Source organism: Neodiprion virginianus, chromosome 3 (genome assembly GCF_021901495.1).
Source record: "Neodiprion virginianus isolate iyNeoVirg1 chromosome 3, iyNeoVirg1.1, whole genome shotgun sequence".
NCBI lineage: Eukaryota > Metazoa > Arthropoda > Insecta > Hymenoptera > Diprionidae > Neodiprion > Neodiprion virginianus.
In genome coordinates this window covers 25,690,080-25,706,925 of record NC_060879.1, presented here as the reverse complement: position 1 = coordinate 25,706,925, position 16,846 = coordinate 25,690,080, and the positions used below count along the sequence as shown (strand labels likewise).

General features: G+C 40.0%; 1 protein-coding gene across 6 annotated transcripts; it reads left to right on the top strand.

Annotated features, from left to right (window-relative positions):
• The first annotated feature begins 386 nt into the window (after positions 1-386).
• On the top strand, positions 387-14,078 carry LOC124300485 (phospholipase B1, membrane-associated-like). 6 transcript variants are annotated; one of them, XM_046754649.1, is made up of 9 exons: positions 387-580; positions 3,131-3,785; positions 5,612-5,715; positions 7,050-7,254; positions 7,668-7,844; positions 8,241-8,400; positions 10,611-10,770; positions 11,135-11,286; positions 13,316-14,078. In XM_046754649.1, exons 2-9 carry the CDS (start codon positions 3,678-3,680, stop codon positions 13,492-13,494), a joined length of 1,245 nt encoding a protein of 414 aa, XP_046610605.1. In that variant the 5' UTR covers positions 387-580; positions 3,131-3,677; the 3' UTR covers positions 13,495-14,078. The 6 variants fall into 6 exon arrangements, with proteins under 6 accessions (XP_046610605.1, XP_046610601.1, XP_046610602.1 ...); XM_046754645.1 differs by having other exon boundaries at positions 3,041-3,785; XM_046754646.1 differs by having other exon boundaries at positions 3,038-3,785.
• The last annotated feature ends 2,768 nt before the right edge of the window (positions 14,079-16,846 follow it).

Here is a 16,846-nt window from a genome sequence, read left to right as displayed (position 1 = left end):
CTCTCGCTGCGATTCATCTTGCCGTGTGCAATTAACACGCGACTATGAGCCACGGACTCGGATTATTTTGTGCGAGTATGGGAACCGACCGTCATCGACGCAGCGAATTATCTCGCCGATTTTGAGCAGCTACGTCACGAGATTCGGTGCCGGCCTGGAGGAAGGTGTAATGCGTTAGCGGTCGGCCATGATCTCGCCGTTGCAGCATCCGACCGGCGCATTTGACGCGACGGCGACTTGTGTATGTGCATTCGGCACTCTTGTTCGACATATCGCACGTCTCGCTGTGTGAGAGCATGCGACACGGCATGAGGTGGGGGTCAGAAGTATCGCAAGCACGTTGCCTCCTCTGCTCACGTCAGCTGTCCCATTCATGTATCGGATATTACCCGGGGAGCACAGTAACAGCGATTTTTTCCATACTTGCCGTTTGTTCTTGCGCGGTAAATTGAGATTCTGCATCGAATGCAGTCCGTGCACCGAGTGCAGTGCGACACAGTTTCGGAGTGGTGATTTCAATGTGCGAACCAATTACCGGTTCGTACACTCGACGCAGTAATAATAAACATGATATTGCGAGGTGATTCGTTTTGCAGACGGTTTAATCTTTTTATTCACAGTTTGTGTAATTCTGTTATTCGCATGCTCGATCCTTTTCGACCTAATATCTGCTATTCGACGATTTACAACGAATAACTCGTCAATTACTTCAACTCGCACAATTTTGGGCTAACCGACCTGCTGAATCTAAATAGGAATTCGCAACGTATCCCTGGTTGGTTTTTCACGTTAATTTCATTCAGTGGAATAAAATTTTAAATAAATAAATAAAAAAAACAACTCGGCCGCGACGCTGTATCCGTTTTGACAACGTGAGTCGTTTCACGAAGTAGAATAAAGATTTTTAAGAAAATTACACAGCGTAATACACTTCACGTTGTAACGCGGCTTTAGGGAAAAAGTTCCTTACTTCCAAAGTTTAATCTCGATTCTCAGAATTGATTCGAATTTCGATACATTCAGGCTCTATATTCCGGGATAACTTCGCGATGCTTCCATAAGAACGGCGCACACACCTAAACCTACCAATTCTTATGAATAATTCTCTTGCAGACTCCGAAGTTTGCATAATCATCGGGTGCCGCGTGCTTAAGTGACAGCACATGTGCATGTACTCGTGTGTAACAGGCATTGACTGTTGGTTATTCGCTTTAATCGCAAAGCACCCGGTTCTATCCCCGGACAGTTCCATTGGCCCGTAGGGTTCGAACTTAGACCCCAGCGAAAGTAATATCCAGGAAACGTAGCTTGTGCGACACGATGCAGGCACGCTTGTGTTTGCGTTCGCGTGTGTGCGTGCGAATTTGCAATTGAGGAAGCTACTTCCCATATATTCGCCCCTTTAATTTACGTATACTATTTTTCTCCGTCCTTATCTACCATCTCGCTCTGTCTATCTCTTTCTCTCTCGCTCTCCGAAGAAGCATTCCTCCAAATCATTTACTCAATCTACACACGCAGACACACACGCGCATCTCGCTAGCTGGTTCCGCACGTCTAATTATCATTATATCTTGTTGCGTTGTTGTAAATTATTGGCTGATTAGTTAGTTAAATTAGATTGAAATTACGGTACTATCGCTGCCGGCTTTACGGACTAGGTGAATCTTAATACCAATGGATGTTTTAGTGTAACGTTGATGGATAAATTTCGGACTGTCGTCAGCTCAGGATGTTGAAATCGGTGAACGCGTGAAATTTTAACTTTTCTTATCGTAAGTTCATACCCACGCAACATCTTGACCCGTGTTGCGTACGAGATGGAAATAATTTTTCATTCTTCAGTGTAGGGAATTAATTAATGTTTCGGAAGTCTCTCAACGCGAATCTATTTGAAAAAATTTATATTTATCTTTGCATTGCCGTCGGGTTATCTGAACTTGGAGTGATCCTTCGATAAGATAAACTAATTGGTATAAAAAGAAATACACTACCAATTTGTGGCGTTCGGAATTTGCAGTCGAAAAATTTTAGCCGAAATCGTTTCTGAATTATCTCATGTCTGATGCTTGAATGAGAGATAAATCACTGTAAGGACCTTTCGTTTCGGGTGAAAATTCATACGGTCGAAGAATCTGAGGCGAAGGGAATGCGAATCGATTTGACCGAGCGATTGAAATTAACGCTATAATAGTTTTGAAACATTTTGATTATCGGCAGTTTCTCAGCTTTACGATGCAAGTGGTATTATTGAGGTCAATCCTCTAACTCGAAACCGATGAATATTAGCGGTTACTCAATAACGCAGAGAGAAAAGGATCCAACGTTAGCAGTTGTCGTAGATGTACGAGTGAAGTTTAACTTTTAACATTTTTCGACGCGTTTCTACCCCAGAAGTCACGCAAATGCAAATAATTCGATTGGGGTCAATTTCGTAACGTCTCTTCGGGTAAAAGTTGTTAGCGGTAACCACGAGTAAATATCTAATCCTGGATATTTCTGCAAAAATATAATGAATCCCGTTACGTGACGAACATGTGCACGAATTTAGAAAGCACGAGATAATATTCAGGTTAATTTAGGTGTACAGACTTAATTCGGATCTTTCGTTAAAAATGCAGATTTTCGTCTCACACGCGTTTCCTCGTCATAAATATTATAAGTAATACACGTAACGCCTACCTTTTCAAAGTTGCATAACTTTTGGATCGACCTTGACGTAATCGGTTCACATTTCAAGTGAAACTAAATCAGATTACATTTCCTACACTGTATTGTTTTACTCATTGGTTTCACCGGTTACCAAATAACAATGAACAAATTATGTCATCTTCCATGATTCTTTTGCTCTATTATAGGTATATATTGTGCTAGAATTGCAGACTAAAATTTCAATACTAAAAAAGTATTCTATACGAACAAAGAATTTAACCCCAGTTGTAAAAATTCTTTGGGTGAAATACCTGACGTGGAAGAAATTGGCTGGTTTCCACGCAGTGTTCGAATATCGCGGTGTGTGGTAACAGATTAATTATAGCAGATCTTCCGTCGAGTGGTGGTGAAGGTTCTAGTGGTACGTTATTGTGAATATATTTTCCCGTTTATATACGAAACTTGAACGGACGCGAAGAGCTGGCGGATATAAAAAAGTACGGGATAAGTTGTGCAATGAAACTCCTGACTCTTCCACAAAATTGTTCGAAACGAATCACGTGTACTTTCTAGTTGAAATTAATTTTGGTCCGATGGCCATAACCCGGGACTGGTTTAGAGTCATGGAAATTTAACGACACGGACTTGCCTCCGTGTGAAACAAAAGAAAGGAAAAAAGTTAAGAAAAGGAAACAATTCATTACAGACTAGATAAAACGGTTTATAGCTGAAACCGAAATCGGCTCGTCAAAGTTTTGGAATACCAGTGCGACGCTGAAAATAAATCATTCAGGCTGCGGAGGTGTACGAAAGTGAATAACAATAAATAACAGTAACAATAATGATAATAACCACAAACTAATGGCATATATTTGTCGGTAAAATGTTGAGTGATGGAGTGTCAATGCCGCACGGACAATTGACGATCCACCCTTAAGTGCTAATGGTAATAAATAAACCAATGCCAAATAAACTGCTTGAAAGAAAAGACGCGATTGCAATTTGAATATTAAATTCAAAGAAAAATGAGATTTCAAGGTGTCGACTTAGTGGTTGCAGTGCTGCTAATATTGCCGGCAATAAATGCGGCAACTTTTCGAGATATGATACTACAGTTATTTAAAACAGTCAGGGTGAGTACAAAGTATATGTTATACATTGTATATACGTGTGTGTAAGCGAATGACGGCGTAAGCGAAGTAAAAATTTTCCAATTGCTCAACGATTCGGGTACATGCATAATGTTGTGTAGGTACGTATGCATATAATATATAGCTGGCGATGAATTATACGGGAATACGTAACGAGTGAGAGATATTTCGCGCCAAATTTGTAACACTCGCGTTACACATTCCGCCCTGACACGGATGTTTTAACGAGTGACTACGAAATTAGAAGGAAGAGTGTAACGTCATATTTTATCGTCGCGTGCGCGGTTGGCCAATAATTCCAGGTACACGGTTCGTGTCAATGGTGCACAGCGATAAAGCGACAGGCAGTTGAATAGTCAGACGAAAAAAAGAAAAGAAAAAGGTACATAACCGCATCTTCCTGACGAAATGCGTAAAACTGGTTTAAGCAGTATCGCTTCACGAATTCCCATTTCATACAAGTCACATAAATATCGCAATTACAACCGTCGCGTCGCAGGTACAAGGCTAATGCGCGTGGCCCGTAATTTTGGCTCCGTGATTATCAATTAGGAAAGTTGAAAATAAATTAGCATGCGCAAAGGTGGAATACGTCTAATATACCCACACCAGTCTGTCAAATTTTAATGAAATATTTATGAAGCACGTGATATTGCGCGCGAGGATGTAATATAGGAGGAATCGCCAAGTGAGAAAGGTCCGCGTTATATTTTCACTCGGCATACCGACGTGTAATAATTACGTGCAAATTCTGCGCGTGTGCAGCCTCCTTCGTCGCATCGCGATGCACGCGGAACCGGTACCTGCATCAAACATCCTCGAAGTCCCTCGACTCGGGTGAAACTGTGCTCAGAAAATCCTCGTCGATTGTGGTTATTACAAATTAGCAAACGATAAGTAGCGAAACCCATGCGCGCAGGCACGAGTGAAATTCGCACCTGTATGCGCCTGCATTGTCTCGGAAAATTGTAAAAGCTCAGTGTACCCCTCATGATTATTCATTCGCGCAAGTGCGACATGTGTCACGTACCCACTGACACTAATTGTAAGTCGCGATGGTCAACCGCACGTATAACCAGGTATTGTACGCATGAGTGCAGAGTTCGATTCAGCACACGTCGTGCCTCTTGCTTTCTTCAATTTGCATCTCTCCCTCCCTCCCTCCGTCCGCGACTCGATTACAACCTCCGACGGCGAACGATAATCGATATTATCCATCGAACGATTTTCTTATTCATTAATTGTCGCGTCGCCGGCTCCGGATGTCCGCCGCGCAGGAATTGTGTAAGCTCAATGCGGTAAGCACGCGATTCTTTCTCTGCTTTCATCGCGCTCTCTCGATGCACCCGCAGACGTGCACCTCGGCAAGTTCCTAAGCGCTATTTCCACGTCAGCAAAGTTGTCATACCGTCGCGACGTCGTACGTTATACGTATCCTCTTCGGCCTTTCTCTCGATTTATAAATGCGAAGCACATCTCACGCGTTCTTTTCCTCAACGTAACACCGTCGCACCGGCCGCGAATTAATGCCGGTTTCGTACAGGATGGAAACGAGGCAGGTGAATTTCGTGCAACGTCGTTATAATATAATGTTATATTATACACCCTAGAATCCGGGAGATCCGTATTTGGCACACACGAAAATCGGCGGTTAATATAATAGAAAGCTGGCCGAATAACTGCAGACACACAAAAACTTGTCGATGCGGGCATTGCGATTTACAGTTTACGATGCAATTTATACCTCGTATCTCCCGAAATCATCACCGCCCATTGAATTGTTCATTTTCATTACATTCTCATTTCAGGACAGTGAGATTAGTATAGTTTATCCAGACATCAGCGACGGAGTGAGGAGGCAACCGAGGTTCGCCAAGCAAATACCATTTCCATGCGACGTCAGAGGAGGCAGGTACTGTATTAAGAAACCTTTGTCCATACCCGTGAGTGTTTTTATTTATCGATTTCGTTTTTTGTACCAATGAAAAGGAATAAGGTAAAATGAGATTCTGAATCGATGCTAATATCTGTATCGATAATTTGTTTACGATGAGTTCAAAGAGGTTTTGGGGTTACGATTATCTGCACGATGTGAAAAGAGAAAATAATAATAGTATCGGTGAACCGGTTATCTCCTTAGTTTTCTGGTATCGAGAGGTATGTCCTGTTTTACACGTGATGAACCGTATATATCGCCGTGCTAATTATACACCGTCGATCTTTGAAATATGATAGCAGAAAAGCTGTAGGCCGTATAGCTTGCGGCGTGAAACGGTCTAATTGCACCTTCTGGATGCCCTAGTTCTGTACATCGTCTCATATTTTTCCATTCGACAGATCGTCTCGGATAGATCACGCATATATTGTACGCAAATAACGCTCCTGATGGTCAAGAATTATTTTATTTTTCAAAATTAAGCCCGAGTCGCGTAGTGTTCATATCTGTATACAGTACCGAAACATTATCCAACAATTTCGAATTCCTCAACAATTGACCAGAATTTGTAGAAAAAAAATAAAATAAGTCATTTTAATATTTACAATTTGTTTCGTACACATAAATGACTAGTATTAATCTCTGAAAAATACCGTCATTTCCATGTGTCGACTAACTTTCTTTCTTTCTGTCATTTTTTTTTCTTTTTTTTTTAGAGTTGCATCCATTTTTCATGACTTTTTTTCACTCGACACTATCGTTGCAAACATTTTCAAAAACTGAAAATCTGCCGGGCAAAACTTTCTACAGCAGCTAATAAACAGAAAACGGTTCACCTCATCAGATAAACTAATTGAGGACATGCATGCACGCATACTTGTTTACGTATGATACGTACATCGGAGTCACAGTACGAAAAGTAAAAAGAAAGGCATGCGGTGTAAGAAAAAATAAAATTAAAAATCGAACGAACAGTAAGCGTTTTCCAACCATTATCAGTGAATCTCCAAAACAGGTTCTGCAGGTGAACGAACAATGAGGCATATATTACTCATTCGTACGGAGGAAGAAAATAATTTTTCAGCAATAATTTATGCTGTATGTATCTATCGGTCGTATCAAAAATATTGTTTACTAATTTTGTACCAATAATATAGCATCAGAAAATAGCAATAAGCTTTTGTAAAATGTACGATATATGTATTGCCAATTACATTTTTTTTTTTTTGTCGTTGACTCAACCCGTTCGAAAAAACCGTTGATCGATCCACTTCTACCGGGATTAAAGAAGGCTTCTCATTTCAATTCAGATCAGCCTCGAGACCTGACAGCGTTCATCGTCTGCGGCCTGGTGACATTGACGTGGTCGGCGCCCTGGGCGACTCTCTGGTGGCGGCGAATGGTGCCATGGAGGAATATGCACTTGGGACCTTCATCGAGGCGAGAGGGGTCAGCTGGTGCGCAGGGGGTCAGGGTGACTGGAGGCAGTTCCTAACGTTGCCGAACATAATGAAGGTGAGAATTTGAGATCGACGACCGATTATTCGATCAGATCGATTCATTTCCACGCGCGTGATGAAACGCCCGCGTCGATGCCGAAGGTCGCGGCTGGAACCAGGATTCCGTTCTTCCGGATTTTTATTCTCAGGTGATGATACCTGGTCGAGGTTCGTATCTTTGTAGGGTGAGTCGGCGTCTCGGAAAAAATCGGTACGAAGATGTGTGTAATCGGATCTGTTGAATGAATTAGCTCACTCGGAGCCAACCTGCCTAGGAATCGACCCACACGTTGCCGAATGAAAGTTGTTTTTATGCTCCATTTCGTCGTGCACGGCTATAATATATATATATATACACATAATTGTATAATGCCGAATGGTTTCTGCTGTTCCTTGCTGTTCAAATTACTTACGCGTCTTTATTTTCAGGAGTTTAATCCTAATTTGACAGGCTACTCAACGGGGAACGGAGAATTTATATCGAAGCAAGCCAAGCTCAACGTAGCATTTCCCGTCGCAGCTACGGAGGACGCTCTTCATCAGGCCAGAATCCTTGTACGAAGGATCAAAAATGACCCTACCATCGACATGAAGAGAGACTGGAAGGTGTGTAACAAAACTCATGCTTCTCCACCTGCAGACGATAATCATTTATAGTTTTGCCCGGTTGCAAGAGGTACGAGACCAAAAGCTAGACCGATGATCGTTTGCTCCGAAATCCATGAATAACAAACAAGCAGCAAGTGCGAAATCACGATCCTTCGGTGCAAATTGGTGTAAAAATAAATATGCTACGAACTATCGTACGAGTGGTCAAATATTTATACACCGATCTCTTTCGGAATATAAATGATCCACGGCACCGTCGAACGCTGCAAGGCACGCGTCATTACATATCTTTGTAAACAATTTTCGTCTGTAAATATTACAAGACGCTATAATACGTTATATTATATGCAAGGCGGATGAAGTAACGAGAAATAAAATTAACGATCCTTTCAGCTCGTCACAATTTTCTTTGGTGCCAACGACATATGTTCCGCCCAGTGTTACAAGCCGGAGCAATTCTCGCCCTCCCGACATGCTCTGCATTTGCGCCGCACGTTGGACTACCTGAGGGCCACCTTGCCGCGGACTCTTGTCAACGTCGTTCCGGTATTAGGTAAACGCATCGAGAGTACCTACGTTAAAAATCTTTGCATAATCCACCTCAGGTTTTTTACTTGCGGTGAGTTAATTGAGGGTCGGAAGTTTTTTCCTTCATTTTCGTTAATACAAGGAGAGAGAGAGAGAGAGAGAGAGAGAGCAAAAAAAGAGGCATTGGAATAACCCGTCCGCATACGCAATGACGTTGCTGGGTCAGTAAGATGTATGATTTGATTTTTAAAATTATTCTAATTATTTTATATATTAATTATGCATACTGGCGAACGGTTTCTGATGAATTACAGCATGTATAATATGCTAGACGAAGTCCGCATCAGAGAGAAAGGAAGAGAGAGAGAGAAAGAGAAAGAAAACGTACATCTGGTTGTCGCTGGTTGTCTACGTAGTCGAAAGCTAACTTTCCTCCAGCTAGTACCAAAACGCGTCTCGATGTTCGCAGTGAATTATGAAAAACGCAACGCGAAGAGAGAACTGAGTCGTTTGGTTGGTCGAAAGAGAAAAAATTTATTTTCACAATTTTTCAAAAACTATCGGAGTGTGAAGATTTCCAAATTTTCGACATTTTTACGTGGAAGATTATCCCTCTCACTATTTTTTATTCGTGAAATTAATACGCAGATTTTTATACTTTCTTCGTGAAGTATGATTTGCAAAAATACTCCCAGTTAATATTTTGAATTAGTTCGGTGGTCATTTTAATAGTTATTACCATTCTTTGGAATGAAATTATTCGAGTGTTTTTGAATCGAATGGTGTTTGGGTTGAAGCCAAGGCCTTAAAAGATGTAGAAAAAAATCAACCTTTCGAATGCCCGTTTACTGTACATAATGGATCGAGGTATAACTGTAAAGCGGTCCATGCGAGACTGAAGTTAAAAGTCGTCTTAACCAACGTTGAAAAACCTGCTTTATATCCATAAAAGAGCAAAAAAAAAAAAAAAATTAAGAAACTACACACTCGTCCGAAAGACTTTTTCTACGCCACTAATGGTGTTTCGAATAGTTTTTGTATAACACGTATCTTTTTTCTTATACGTCTTTCAGACAAATTAAGGAGGCAATAAAATTTGTCTGGGATCTCGTAATTGAAATACGAAAATCATTGCTTGTAAGCTGAGGGCACTTTGCGAATTGATATAGCCATTGAAAAAAGGAGAGTTTTCAAACTTGTAAGAAATTAAGGAAAAGTAAATTGGTACTTTACTTCGAAACAGGTTTTTCAATATTTTGAAGAAAAAGTTGTGCCACCTATGGTCGCACAACTGATATTATTTGGAAAACCGCCTGTATTTAAATACGATACTTCGAAATAGTTTGATTAAATTTATCGACATAATCTGAACGACTCCCCAGATTTCACTCTGAATGGATTAATGGAATTCCTCCGGCGGTATCTATGAGATCCGAATAATCTAGGATAGTGTGCTTGGCCACGAGAGTTTATGGATTCAAGTATATATGGGGAATTCCATGCGAATCCAACCCCCCCTCATTTTTGATTTTGTTCAAAAGATTTTCTGCAATTATCCCAATCCTGAAACAGTGCCCTGAATTTTTTTAACTTTTTTTATTCAACTGGTCAGTTATCTATAAATATTGAGAGTGATTTTGAATTAGACTTTTTTTAAAATTCTCGAGGGATTCTCATGGACTGTATTTTCTATTCCAAACATTTCAAGACCGAGTCCATGATGAGCCAATATTTTCCCATTTTTTTTTCATCACTTTTGATTTTTCTCGTCAACTAAGACATTGTTTGAATGGTTTAAATATTCCCGAAAAATTCTCAAAACTTCTATTTTTCAATTAGAACATTTCTAGACCGGTTCCATTATGGAGTGATTTTTGCCTATTCTTTTTATTTTTTTACACATTCACAGTTCTTTTTTTTTCAACTTCGCAATGAAACCGGTTTAGAAATGTTCCACATTAGTGAAAAATAGAAGTTTTAAGAATTTTAAAACAGGTCTTCATCACAATTACTTTAAATATTTATAAACAATTGAGCAGTTGAATAAAAAATGTGAAAAAAATCTAGGGCACTGTTTCAGAGTTGGATCAATTGCAAAAATTTTTTTAAACAAAGTCGGAAATGGTGAGAGTCAGGCGTTGGTCCGATCCGCATGGAATTCCCCATATATATAGAGAGAGTTATCTTCACCACGTGGAATTTGATTTTTAATTCATTTTCGTTGCCTCTGTGCAGATGTCACCGTGTCCATAAGAGTCCCAACAAGTACAATGTGCAACCTATTGCACCCGCTGTACTGCGCCTGCATGCACGAAGGAAACGAACCGGACATTACCGGGTCTGTCATGTCCCGGCAGTATCAGCAGGCGGCGGAATCTTTGGTGCTATCTGGAAGGTAATCCGATGTGAGCTTTAACGAGGAAGCGCCAGAGAGAAGACTGTGGCGTAACGGTTTTAAAGTCACTGGTATTCTGACCTCACAACTATTCCGGCCTTTTCACGACGAACAGCTCTGAACGCATAATAGTTATATATACACGCCTAAAAATACAATGCAGGCTTATTATAGTCGGAGCTTTTAGAAACCGAGAAGCCGAATTTCGGCTTCTGGATATTTTTAGAAATTACGTAATTTCAAAATTCTCAATATAATGCCATTTTTGCGCTTGGAAAGACAGGAAAAAAAGCAAGTGAATTAATGGCTCGGGTGACTATCGCTCACCAGCTATGACGCTAATGTCGAGGACACTTGTTTACAGATACGACACGACGCAGGATTTTACGGTCGTGTATCAGCCATTCACGGAACTGTTCAACGCGCCAAACTCGAATCCTAGGAATTCGGAGGTCCTCGATCAGACTCTAGTCACTTACGACTGTTTTCATTTCAGTCAAAAGGGCCACGCCCTCGGTAAGTAATTGGCACAAGTATTCCGAACTACATTCATAAATCAAAAGTTCTAAACCGGAATAGGTAAGAGGTATGGAAAAAAACATTTCAGCGATGAGAAATTCAAGTTTTTGATTGAAAGAAAAAGAGGATAAGTAAATTTCAAATTTCTGCGATTGATAAGATAAAGCCGTGTACGGTATCATTGGAACATCTAATGACGTCTTTCTGTGAAAGGTCAATTCAGTTCCTTGAAAAATTGTCAGTGAAGTTTCGTAACGAGGAAACTCTCCTTGATCAGCTTATACGAGTGCTTCGTGAAATAATATACTCGCGGAGAAGATTTGTCTCACAGTGTGATATTGGTTGTATCAGCCTCTAGGATAGTCTGTGTTTTAGAAACGAACCATACCAAGGTTAGCTACAGTAGCATAGGAGTTTTTCGACGATCAGAAGTATCATCGCAAGCTCAGAATACCGTCGGTAAAGAAGGAATCGGGATTTCATGCGTAAATTGGTGTTTTTGCACTAACTAGAGTTCAAATTAAATATAACAACAGACTTATACAATTAAACGACACCAATTGTGCCTATCGAGATAAGCTTCGGAGTGTAAAAACACGGATAGACGGCTATAAACTGAAGATTCGATAGATGGTAACTAATATACAATAAGCATTTCTATTCTGTGACGGTGTGCAACCGCTCGATAAGACTGAACGACGTATAGTCTGTTGCCTGTTAAAAGGCGTATCCAATGACCGACAAAAATTCGTCGAGAATCTAGTCGAGGAATTTCAATGCTATCGTTTCTGCTTGTGAATGATACTGAATTTACTACGCCATTTGATATGCAAATCCTTGAAATAATTTACGAGTCATGCCAATGTGCACAGAAAGTGGAACTCTTACTTTTCTCATAAATCGTTCCAAAGACTTGAAAACATGCAAATTGGACCGGGGTCATCACTGTATCTTCTGATAAATAAATGAGGTCAAATACTGACAGGTTGTATTTGGACAGTATCTACTCACTTTGCAGCTGCGGACTCGTTGAGTATATGTATACAGCTGAAGTCTAAAAACTCTGAGCAAAGTGTGACACTCATGAAAGCATCCGATTGTTACGTTGCATTAGTTGACGTAAGCTTGACCTGATTTAAAATGTTGAACTTGTTACTTTTTACACTTTTTCACGACACGTGGATTGGCAGGAACTTCAGCATTTCGACTTGATAACGGGGGATATAAACGAGCCAACTAGCGAATTGAGCTTAATTTTGAGATTGTCGGAAGTGATGACGTTATGTTATGAGCGGGAACGAGTCATTGCAGAAAAGGGGCAAAGTCACTTACAGGCAGTTTTTCGTTACTTGAGAAAAAAATGAAATGAACGGTTATATATTACCGGAAAAATGTATAATTTACATTAGAAAATCAATTGATGCCTGAGATGGATTTAAACCAAAGTATGTTTTGTGAAAAAATTCGGAATATTGCTTGATTTCAGACAAATTCTGGTACGAAGAAAGATTTTCGCGAGATAGTGGTCATGGAAAGCGTTTTTTCAGAACACAAATCCTAGCTTTAATCGAATTTACGAACTGCGGTTGTCCATTTGAAAATAAATTTAGTGGAAATTGACTGCGGCAAGTGAGTCTCTTCCTGTGATAACATGTAATTGGTACATGTATTACACAATTTAAAGTTATGACATTGTACATACTTTTGGTTCGTGGAAAAGTCGTCAGAACGCGATTTGCGAGAACCGCGACATGCGAGAAACGATATCACAAACCTGCAACATTTCTTGCAATCTGCTTCCACTGATTGTGGGAATCAGCGTGTGTAAAAGAGCGAATCAAGTCAGCCGAGAAGCTGAAGCTTTGTCATGAGGAAACTGTAGACCGAAAAACCGCAGCGGTCTTAAATGAGAAATAGATAAGGTTATAATTGAAGATATATAGAAAGAATAAGAAATTATGTTAGCAAGGATTGAGAATGAGAAGAGAGAGCGGAGAACGCATGTAATGATATTATTAATTTCCAGGAGGAAATCTACTGTGGAACAACTTACTGGAACCTGTCGGCAATAAAACTGATAATGGAAAGCCGAGAATCATGGAGAGGCTGGTGTGCCCATCGACGAGGACTCCGTACATATTTACGAACGTTAATTCGAGATATTATTACGAGACTGGAAACCAAGAAGGAATCTCACCAAGATAGCGCGTCAAAAAATAGCACAATTAGTTAATTAATTCACTTGCTGAGAACCTCAGTTCTTTCTCTGATGATCGATTTATCCAGAGTTTTGTATTATTGTAAATATTTTTCTACAAACTAAACCGTGTACAGTTGTCAAACGCTCCTCGCGGAGGTTTAATATTTAAGCCTTTGAATGCGTTAGATTAGTTTGAGTTACGATTTCATAGAGAACTATTTCAATTTTCGTCAACGCAGAAATTATCTTGGCAGCGATATGATTTTATATTAAAAATCATAAGGTCAAATTAAGTTATATAAATGTATTTACCGTTCATTCTACGGGGATGAATATTATTTACTTACGTTTCCATGTATAACTCATAGTAATTGATGTTGAATGAACATTGAAATACCAATTGCTCAAGTTATCAAATCTTTTGATGTTATATCGTATTTTTTGCAATCACTTCAACGTGCATATACGTGACAACATGAAGGTCCTCTTCGAGAAACATCGCAAAAATTTGTAAATATGTGAGGTGTCCAAGAACCTACGAATTGACAAATGATTTTAGAGAAACGTAAAAATAAACGGCCTTTCAGAATTTTGTCCAATTTCTGTCTCCCAAATTTAGTGTATTGAACTGTTTGAAATTTTTTCAATTGAAATAAAGAGCTTACAGCGACCTGAGTTTTTACCTAATTACCAGTAAAAATGATGGGTACAGTTTACTTCTATTAAAATTCGGTCGTCATGACGATCCCTTGAAACGAATTTGGGTAAAATTCGCATTCTCACGCATACAGTTGCATTATCTTGATTAATCTGCCAAACCTGTAGGACACTTTGATGACTACTAATTACATTATACAATCCAGGTTGTAAATATTCTTTTTTGAAGGTTTAATTGTAGACCCGAAAAAATTGCAAAACAGGTATTAATTACGTTATGCAACTTTGTCAGACGATTTATCGAAATGCAGATACCAGTATTATGAACATGCGGTGCCAGTAAAAACGCAGAAATTGTAGTTAAAAGAACGATTATACACGTATACCTATCCTAAAATAGAGGCTTCATTGGTAATTTTACAGGATCGTGATATTGATCGCGGATCGCACAAATGTACAAATGCATCACGAAAAATGTAGATTTATATTTTTAGGGCCAAAATGACAGAGGTATAAACACCTGAAATTGATATTCCAAGCAAAAGTGAAAAAACAAGTCTCCCCAGGATCGTAAATCCTAATTCAAGGACTTCAGTGATTTACAGACAACACTGCAAGTCTAATTGCAGGCGTAACTTTGCTTTTAAGTACATCTGCATATGAGCAAAAAGCACGAAACACATCACGATAGGTATGCAGTGAAAAAGTAGTTATCCGGCTGCTGGCTGCCAAGATCATGTATCGCACGCGAAGCGAACCTCAAACGAACTTGAACCGGCAAGAAAAACCAAGTAATACATGACCATGTGAAGCGATAAATTTGGAATTGAACGTGACTCCGTAAGCGTCCGCACATAAAGTATTATGCAAGAAATATACGAATTGCTGTAATTGTTGACACGAAGTCATTGCGATGCCCGCTGATAGAAACAGCTGAAAATCTCATTAGTTGAGTTTAGAAATGCTCGTGCTAGCGATCACGTTAGCAAACATCTTATCACCATGGTGACGTTAGAATCATCTTATCATAGCGGTTGTTAGTGACAGACCTCACCGCCGGGTACTGCATGTACCAAAATTTCCTTTTGTACTAGCAACAGGTCTCACATTCACCCTTCTCGATAGACTCAAAACAATAATAGTGGGTTCGGGGTCGATTTAACGATTAATAATATGGCCACCAGATATGAAACTGCACTTCAGGGTTTATTGGACAAGCTTTACATTCAATCAATCAGTAATTATTCAACTCTTGTGTCAACTTGGGTAACCTTCTAACGGTTCTAATCTCACCCGAAATCATCGATCAGTACTTGTACTATTTTAACCGGGGGCTGCAAGCCGCGCCGGTTTCCCGACACCGAAACCACCCCAGGGTAGCTCAGATACCCCGGCAAGGCCAGCCCACGCGGTTACACGAACTTTGTGTGATCTGTTATTTATTTTCAAGTGTTCTTGATCCGCGGACTGTAGTAACCACGTTGGTTTCCCAACGTGTCAACCACCTAGGGTCAAACCTCACCCATGAGGCCCCGGGAAAACCAGCGCGAGAATCCCCAACCGGCTTCACCCAGTTCTGCTTTCGCATCTAATTACCCGATCACAAGTACATTAAAAACACGATCCAACGTCATTTAATAATCAAATCGATCACTATGAGCCTCGATTCGTCGAGTTGATAGCTCCACGTTCACACAGTTCACTGTATCACTCTCGCACATATAACGAGCTACAACAAGACAAGACTCACGTGTCATCCCTTCCGAATTTCGATTAATACTGATCTGGTTTTGGATTCTTCTTCATATTCTCGTCTCGCTTGCTCTCGCGAGGATTTTGGGAACTTTGGACTGTATTGCCTTGTTGACGACTCGCTGTAGTGTACGTGAGATTAGCGTACTTGGATTCATTCACACATACATCGTAATATTATAATACATTCTGTCCCTTCACTAATCTCTAGCTGATCTGTAGCGGTCGTTCACCCCCTCGCCTTGCCATACATCTCTGTTATTACATATGGTTTCAAGTAATGCTCGTCCAAACTGTATTGCTATTGTGTACACTTCTTAATTTTTTTTACACATTCTCAGGTTGAGATCGCGTTAAACATCGGATTATAACTTAACACTCACATGGAACAATAAGGGTCTGTGGCAACGGCCGATTACGAAATTATAGGTCATAAAGCACCAGTTTCAGCTGTTGATTTCTGTCTATGCATTGGTATTCGTCGCCCACAGCGTTTATGTGAGAAATTACTTTTTCTCAAATCTGAATAAGGTTGACAAACGGACGATTCAACTTTGAAAAACTCAAGTGTTTATCGTTATTCATGACTTCAGAAATAATGTTTGAAATCGATTTATTCAAATTCCACGTGAACGTAATTTTGCGAGACGAATCGCTTAAGCGCAATCCCAATACACTGCGAGCAGCATATAAAAAGTTACAGCCGGAAAACGACGTATTTTATTCGTCATTTCTCTCCTGTTGATCCAAGGCTCTTTTCGCTGCGTTTTCTGAGTTCTTGGGGTCCAGTTAGTCAGAAAAAAGTCATACAAATCGAATCTGCGACCAAAAATTTGCGACTCAAAAAATGAAGAAAAAAGTAAAGCCCTTATATTTTTGGCAAAAATTTTCGCGATTTTCAAAAGTGAACGATGCGCATGAGCCCAACGGATTGTTTATACGGTGTAT